The following is an 8484-nucleotide window of genomic DNA, read 5'->3' on the forward strand; positions in this document are numbered from 1 at the left end:
ACTCGTCTGGTGACACCGGTGAGGCCAGCGAGGGTGAACGCAGGTGTTTGGGAGTACGGGGTATCCAACGCCCGACGAATACGGCGGATCAAGCCAGCCGGCCTCGGGATCGGGCTCGCGGGGACGCTCAGACACACTTATGGTGGCGTACATCACCGCCACAATGGCGGACACTTCCCGCTTCTCGTACGCCCAATTCACGGCCTGGTGGAACGGAATTGTTGCTATGACAGCACAACTTGACCTTCCGACTCCCCCTAAACCTCGACCGCCTCCGGAGGATGATTCGCCGGCGGAGTAGTTTTTTAATTTTCCCACGTTTAATTGTGTGTTTTTTATTATGTGTTTTTTATTTTTTTAGGATTTTAATTGTGTGGTTTTTATTTTTTTAAGTTTTAGTTGTAATTTTTTTTAATGTCGTGTGTTTTTTAATAAAGTGTGTTTGTTATTTAATAAATCGTGTTTGTTTTAATTGAACTGAGTTGGAAATAAAAATAAAAAATGAAATTGAATGAATAGTAATTTAAGGAACGGTTAAGGAATGGAGAGTTGCAGGTTCCGTTCCTTAGTTAAGGAACGGAGTAAAATAGTATAGTAGGGCCCTCAAATAATAGTTTAAGGAACGGTATAGGAAAGCGTCGTGGATAGCCTAAGGCCCATTGATTTCGGTGTGTGTCTGTGTCTCTCTCACTTTACAGTGACAGTAGAGAGAGATGGCAAGTGGATACGGCAGCTCTTCCCAGAAAACAGACTACGTCTTCAAGGTGGTGTTGATCGGCGACTCCGCCGTCGGCAAATCTCAAATTCTCTCGCGTTTCTCACGCAATGAGTTCAGCTTGGATTCCAAGGCCACTATCGGCGTCGAGTTCCAAACTCGCACCCTGCTTATCCACCACAAGTCCGTCAAAGCTCAGATCTGGGATACCGCCGGCCAGGAGAGGTATTTCTCGATCCATTTCTTTTTCTCACTTTTTCTCAATTACTACGATTTTATGCATCAAATTGAGCTCTTAGATTAGGTTTTTAACTTCGATGTTTCAGTATTTACGATTTCCAAGCGGCTGAGTTCGTTTCGTAGCCTTGATTGTTAGTTGTGAAGCTGTTTGATTGGGAATGCAATCCAAATTTTTTGATATAGATTTTTGCATTTATTTTATATGTATAATAAATCTATAGAAATCACGAATTTCCAGTAAAGGGAATTAAAGGACGGGGAAAATCATTGAGATTGGTTGTTACAATAGGGAAAAATTCTACCAAAGGTTAAATTCTGTATTATTGCAAATTGTAGTATAAATGAAACTGAGATATTCTATGTATTAGATGATGAAGAACAACTTGATTGGTAAGACGTTTCCGTGAACCATTATTAGCCCTTTTTTAGAAGAAGAAAATATACTAATGGTGCGTTGATCAAATTATTTAGAAATAGGGTTTAACTGGGGTGTTGTAATCAAATGAAAGCTCCGTATATTGTACAAACTCCAAACTATGATCTGGACTGTTACATTTCAAGATTTGATGTCAACAGATGACAAATAACGTCAACATTGTCAACCGATTGACATTTTCTATTGATCTTATTTATCATCTGACATCAAATCTTAAAATCTAACGGTTCAAATCATAGTTTGAAGTTTGTAGGAATTAGGAAAGATGCAGTTTGCATTTTATCACTACCCTTAACCGAGGGTATTATAGTAACTTTTTTTGGCTTAGTTGAACTATAGAGCCTAGGGCGCTCTCAGGTGAAGCCTCGATAACCTTGTGTAAGAAACTCGACCAACACCTTATAAAATGTATGGTAAATGAGATTTTACATTTTCCTTTGCCTTCCTCTCTTGTGTCGTTAGACGATGCGTGTGTGTGAATGCTAGTATTCGGGTTTTGATATCAAATGTCATTCCAATATCTCGTATCACGAACATGCCGTTATTTGATTCTGATCTGATGTCAATGTGATGGTACTAATATCCATTATCCACAGATACAGAGCTGTCACGAGTGCTTATTACAGGGGTGCGGTGGGGGCTATGCTGGTTTACGACATAACTAAGCGGCAGACCTTCGACCACATCCCCCGTTGGCTAGAAGAGCTGCGTGCTCATGCTGACAAAAACATTGTGATAATGCTAATCGGGAACAAGACTGATCTTGAAAACCAGAGAGCAGTGCCGACAGAGGATGCTAAGGAGTTTGCTGAAAAAGAAGGCTTATTTTTCTTAGAAACCTCGGCGTTGGAAGCAACCAACGTGGAGGAGGCTTTCGTGACAGTGTTGACACAGATTTTCAACATTGTTAACAAGAAGAGTCTCGTTGCGGATGAAGCGAACAGCAATCCGGCGTCGTTAGCCAGGAAGAATATCCTCATTCCTGGGCCAGCTCAAGTAATCCCAGAAAGTAATAGGATGTGTTGTAGATCATGATTTCTTTTCTTGAATTATTTGTTTTTTTGAGTGAGTCGGAAATTGTTTTTGTGTGTTACATTTACAGGGAAGATTTGAACTTTGTTTTGTATACAGTATTTTGGCTCTCTGATTAATTTAATTCACTTCTCTCTCAAACAAAACAGATTGTGTTATATTTGGAGTATTTGTTCAAACATTTGAAAAAAGCACACACCCACATTACAAATACTACCACTATAATATATATAATAAGCAAAATAAATTTTATAAATGAAGGGTGATCATGTTTATATAAAAATTAAATAAAATGACAAATGTATGAATTCATATTAATTCTTTAATTGTGTTAAGAAATAATAGTAGTAGTACTTATTTGGATATTGTACTTCAAATTCATTTTAGAACTGCTACTTTTTTAAATCACGTTGCTAATTTAAATAGATAAAAAAAAATCACAACAGTAATAAATAGGATAAGTTATTTAGTTTTGTGTGAATAAACAAGTATGAGATGGTGTTTGATTAGATAATTAAACAAATATTGTAAGTCTATATTTATTATTTGATATAATAATTTGTATTTAAGTTTAATTGAAATTGTACAATAACATTATTAATAAATCTCAATGAAAATAAGAGATGTGAAAATTTGAAGGCAATAAGGTAACTCGAATTAGTTGTCATAATTAAAATTTTAATGTAGATTAATTAACACATACTCCCTCCGTCCCACCACTCTTTCCTTTTTAGTCAGTCCCATAAAAATATGCACTTTCCACTCTAATAAAGTGAGATTCATTCTCCACTAACAATACTTTAATTACTTTCTCTCTACCTCTCTCTTACTTTGCCAACTTTGCATTAAAACCCATGCCGAACCTAAAGTGCATATTATTTAGGGACGAATGAAGTATATTTGATGGGTTTTTTTAACATGTCAAAACAAAGAAAATAAAACAGATTGAACGAATAACACGAGTCAAGTGATAGTTGAACTTATACACCAAACAACAAGTAGAGCTAGGATAATTAATATTATCCAAGCGAAACAGAGATGTGGACCCTATAAATAAAGGTCATGTTAACTAACCTTACTAAATAAAAATGACAATAATCCAAAATTCTTCATCTTGATATAAACAGTTTGAAAAAGGTGCACCGTCTTCAATAAAACACATTACAAAGTGTTGTGCTTAAAACGGCAATAGATCTCACATTACTTCTATTTTCACCCGTCCCACGAAATTTGTTACATTTCACTTTTTACAATTTTTAGTAGTAGATTCCACATTTCACTACTTTATTCTCACTCACATTTTATTATAAAACTAATACTTTAAAACTTGTGCCCGATCAAACTATGAACAAATTTAAGGGACGGAGAAACTATCAAACAATGAACATATTAAAGAAAGTAACAATGAATAAAATCAAGATGAAAAAAGTGTACACGCGCTCAAGGAAAAACAAATGACTAGCCATCCACAATGGGGCGCCCTAAGGCGCGCTCTAAAGCCCGCCCTATGCACCGCCACATCAACATTTTATCCGTCTGCCCTTCCACCTGCAGTGGGGCGCCCTAAGGCGCGCCCTAAGCATTTTACTATTGTTTTGTTATTTAATTTAAATGTTTTCAAATATATAAATGCAAACTTATTAAAAAACACAACGGCAAAAAATTCATTGATTAAAAAAAGTTACACGAGTTAGAAATAATAAAAAAATTACTATCCTACAAAAGCCCCAACTTCCGGCTCAACTCATCGCTCAACCTCTGGAGGCGCTCGGCTTGGCCCGGATCCGTACACTTCATAAGGGCGTTGTGTGTATCCAACAACGTCCGTGCCATCGAGGTCGTTGCCAAATCCGCGTAGGCAAGTGTCGCCTGGATCGTCGTCGGGGTCGGGGTCGAGGTCGGATCGGCGATGGGGGGCGGCGGCCGAGGAGGAGGTTGCCTTCGCCTTCCCCGTGTTCTTCGCAGCCTTTACGCCTATGGGACGCCGCCGGGAGGACATCGATGTGCCGGAACTCTCTTCCTCCGTGCACGTCTGGTTGAGGTCCACCGGACGAGTTCCGCTTTCGCTGGTCGTGTAACCACCAGTGTCGGTGGTCTTCGTCCTGTTCGTCGCACCCGGTGTGCAGAATCCCGTCTTGGAACTTCTGCTTGTCCCTCAAGAGCGCCCAGATGTTGAAATGCTTGAAGTCGCCGTACATGGACTGGTACGACAACAACGCTCTATCGCGCACGTCGCTCAAGCTCTCGCCGCTTCCCTGATCCCTCGAGCACTTCTCGTACTCCATCGCGAACAGGGTTGACTTGCTTCTTCACCTGATCTCAGTGCTTGCGGAGCTGCTCCCGTTAGCGCTTGTACGCGCTCGGCGGCTTCGCCTCATTGTAGCGCTCGGGGATGCGCTCCCAGTACGCGAGCTGCTTCTGGTTGTTCGCGAATATTGGGTCCTCCGATATATCCACCCAACACCTCGCCAAGATGAGGGTTTCATCTGGCTGGTAGTTCATACGGCCGGGGGCGTACTCTTCACAAGTTGTCGGAGGTGGCAGCTTGTGCACCCGGTGCTTGGTCCGCTTCTTTCTGGCGGGGGCGGGGGCGGCGGCGCGACGGGAAGCGGCGGCAGGACGAGTTGGAGACGGCTCCATGTCGGAGAGACCGTACGAATCCGTACTGAAGTCCGGATCGTACTGCGTGTTGGCGTCGAACGACCGATATTCGCCAGGTTGTGTACCCGGCCACCGTGCGCCATCTCCAAACATTGGGCTACTAGGACTTGAGTATCCACCGGAATTCATTTTATAGTATAATTTGAGAGTTTAAAAGTTAATCGAAAAGTTACAAATGAAAAGTGAAGCTGGGGTATATATATAACAAAATTTTCGAATTAAAAAAAAAAACTAAAACGCGTTGCATCGTCCGCGTTGCCCACAGTGATCGGACGATGATGCGGATGATGCCTATCGTCCGCGCTTCGTCCGCGACTAAGCGCCGGGCGCGAACGACGCATCGTCCGTCGTTCGTCGTCCGCGGTGCCACAGTGGCGGACGATAGCGCGCCCGATGCACCCCATTGTGGATGGCCTAAAAGATCTCTATATCTAGAGAGATTAACTTATACTCCCTCCATCCACCATTAGAGTCTCATTTCTTGGCGGCACGAATTTTAAAATTATTAACGAAAATGGGTGGAAAAAAGTTTGTGGAATATGGATCACACTTGTATATATTAATTTTAAATGAAATGTGAGTAAAATGAATTAGTGAAATGTAGAACCCTATTACCATTTATGATGAAAATGAATCGGATCCTATTCGCGGACAAACTAAAATGAAAAAAGAAGACTCCTATCCGCGGGGACGAAGGGAGCAACTAAATTTTTTTTAAAGTAAAAAACTCATGACTAAATTTTGACTCGACAGATTGAGATATGAGATGCAACTTCTAATATGACAAAGAAAAAAATAAGTAAAAGATACCCGGGGTTTTAATCCACAAATTTGTTTTAGTAATAATTAGATTACAATCTCCAAAATCTTGACTAAATATTAATCTCCAAAAATGGCGGCTTATAATCAATAATCATGAGGTTTCCGGTGCCATCACAGTGCTATCAGAACCGTTGGCTTCTGGGATAGTAACATCATTGGTCGATTCTTGGATAGGAACTGCATCAGCGACTGGCTCCGAAGCCTCGTCTGAGCGGAGAGCTAACACCCGTTCGAGCAGTTCCTGGCAGTCATTTGCGTTCACCATTACAGACACATTAGTTCTACTACTCTCCAACACCCATCGCTATCGGCATAGCATCTTCCCCTGAACCTGATTGGACCCACCCTTCTACACAAGATGAAAATTAGACAATTATTAGTATCTTCACCAAATGCACGTCACCGCATTTTTCTAAGAATACGAACCTGCACGCAAAATAACCACACAACAACCCAGAATTAGCTCTGCGGCCTTCTCTCTTAATGAAGGTTCGACAAAGTCTGGAAATTTAATGCTTTTGTACTGCAAGAGGTGCTTGAAATCTATCGGAGAAGCATATAGTATTTGCTTCGTTATGTGTGGAAGAATCAGCGGCAATCCTTCAGATGAGATACGGAATAAACGGCGCAGATGTCCCCTCTTTTGAAGTTTGGCGTTCCTGTAGATACAAATGTTGACGATGAACGCACAATTATTTTTGCATATTTCAAGGTTAGAATCAAGAAGAAGAATGTTTGTTAAATAACAAGAGATCAAGTATATGATAACTTACAAACATCTTAAGTCCCACTGCAGCAATCTTAAGCTGCTGGCCACCGAGAAGGTTCAGCTCAAGAGCTTCCTTCACAGAATTTGATACGTAATAAATTCTTTTCACATGACTCGTGTCTTCGTTTCTTGAAATAAGATGGCCTTTGATTGGGAAGGATTCCTTTATTCCATAAAAGTCCAGTATTTTGCCCACACACAGTTTCATCCTTGTAGAAAATAACAGGGTCTACTCCTCTCCATCTCCCCTGCATTTGAAGCTTCCTTTTTTGTCTGGAACAGTTTTGGCATCCGCCTTGTCATCAGAAGTCTTATTCTCCTCTTTCTCTTCTTGCTCGTTTATCTTTTTCTGGTCAGCATCCGAAGGGTTTCGCAAGTTCCAGTTTCAACCAAATTCTTATTCTGGTCAGCATCCGAAGGGATTTCACAAATTCCAGTATCAAGTAAACTGGCGGCAGGAGCTGCTTCAGACATTTGAACATCATCTCACCACTTACATCAATATCATCCCCATTTTTATCTTCTTTCACCTCATTCAGTTGCTTCTGAGATTCACCTCTTGTACCCTTTCTCTGAACAGTAGTAGGGGCTGCACAACATGCATATTTATTAGGTAACTTGCAATTAAACGAGCAAGTTACAGAAATGTAGGGGGAAAAGTCACATGACTAGTGAAGATAGAAGTGACTTGATGCACGGGGTAAGAATTAACAAGATCCTGTTTATTGAAAAGAAAGAACAAAGTGCCTGCTGGTCCAGAAACAAAAATGCTTACCAGGCAGGGGCAAAAGCTTTTGGAACACAGCAATAAAGAAAGCTCCGGAATTTTGATCATGAGGTACTATCCTCATACAACGTTCTAAAGGTAAATCTGAAACTTTCTGCTCCACGTTGCTTGTAGGAGCCACTGAATCATCAATCAACTTTCCACCATTTTCATCAGTACCATTACTATTCTCACAAGTTTGTCCGTTAGCTGTCTCCTGATCTGGTTCTGATATCTCATCATACAGCTTTCCAGAAGGAAACATGCCCGGAGTTGCAGCAGCTTGGCGATTCTACGAACATCTTTATAAGATGTTAACCATACTCCTTTATCACGAACCTGCACAAAAATTTGGAGTGGCAAGTTAAAAGCTAGAAAATCAACTAAAATGGTGATTGGAAGACTCTCTAAGGTGGCACAGATTAGGGCAGGTAATTCGGTAGGTTCGGTTAGAACCGAACCGACAACACAGTTAACCGAGCATAAAAGTAACCAAGATTGAAGCACCGGAACCGAAACCGAATTGCCTCGGTTCGGTTCGGTTCCTAACCGATAGGGTCGGTTCGGTTCCGGTTAACCGAAGCGGAACCGAATTAAAAAAAAAAGTATGCAGTTCATAGCCTATTTCTCACTGTGCCCCAACAGCACCCGCTGCTTCTCCTCCGTATCAAGCTCGTACAGCACGATTTCGTCTCCAGCACGTACCCTGCTCCATCATCTCCTCCGACAGCTTCACCACCAAAGCATGGACCAGCTCGATTTGAGGATTCACCTCGTCCACAGACCTAATCGAGTACACCCTTTTTCTTCGCTTCAATCCAGCAGCATCCCGGTTACCTTCTGCAGCCCCTTCTCTCCAACACCTTTCACTTCGTCCCACATCTTCGCCTCCGCGTATATCTCAGCAAGAAGCACGTAGTTCCCTGCATTCGTGGGCTCGAGCTCAAACAGCATCCTGCTCGCCCTCTCTGCAAGCTCCATGTTGCAATGAATCATGCACGATCGAGGAGAGCGCCCCACACCATCGCCCCTGGCTCATCTCG

The 8484-nt window shown here is 41.7% G+C and overlaps 1 protein-coding gene and 1 pseudogene across 1 annotated transcript; one reads left to right on the top strand and one right to left on the bottom strand.

Annotated features, from left to right (window-relative positions):
• The first annotated feature begins 711 nt into the window (after positions 1–711).
• On the top strand, positions 712–2569 carry LOC121791798 (ras-related protein Rab11D). Its single transcript, XM_042189625.1, has 2 exons — positions 712–940; positions 1988–2569. The coding sequence occupies exons 1-2, from the start codon at positions 714–716 to the stop codon at positions 2424–2426; spliced, it is 666 nt and encodes a 221-aa protein (XP_042045559.1). The 5' UTR covers positions 712–713; the 3' UTR covers positions 2427–2569.
• Positions 2570–5865: 3296 nt separating this feature from the next.
• Positions 5866–8422, bottom strand: LOC121791797 (annotated as a pseudogene).
• Between the last annotated feature and the right edge of the window lie 62 nt (positions 8423–8484).

This window comes from Salvia splendens, unplaced genomic scaffold (assembly GCF_004379255.2).
Source record: "Salvia splendens isolate huo1 unplaced genomic scaffold, SspV2 ctg916, whole genome shotgun sequence".
In the NCBI taxonomy this organism is placed as follows: Eukaryota; Viridiplantae; Streptophyta; class Magnoliopsida; order Lamiales; family Lamiaceae; genus Salvia; species Salvia splendens.

Excerpts from the sequence above, each read along its gene's own strand:
- LOC121791798 (XM_042189625.1), top strand. The coding sequence starts at position 714 with ATGGCAAGTGGATACGGCAGCTCTTCCCAGAAAACAGACTACGTCTTC. Across the intron at positions 941-1,987 it reads GATACCGCCGGCCAGGAGAG|ATACAGAGCTGTCACGAGTG; the intron begins GTATTTCTCGAT and ends CATTATCCACAG.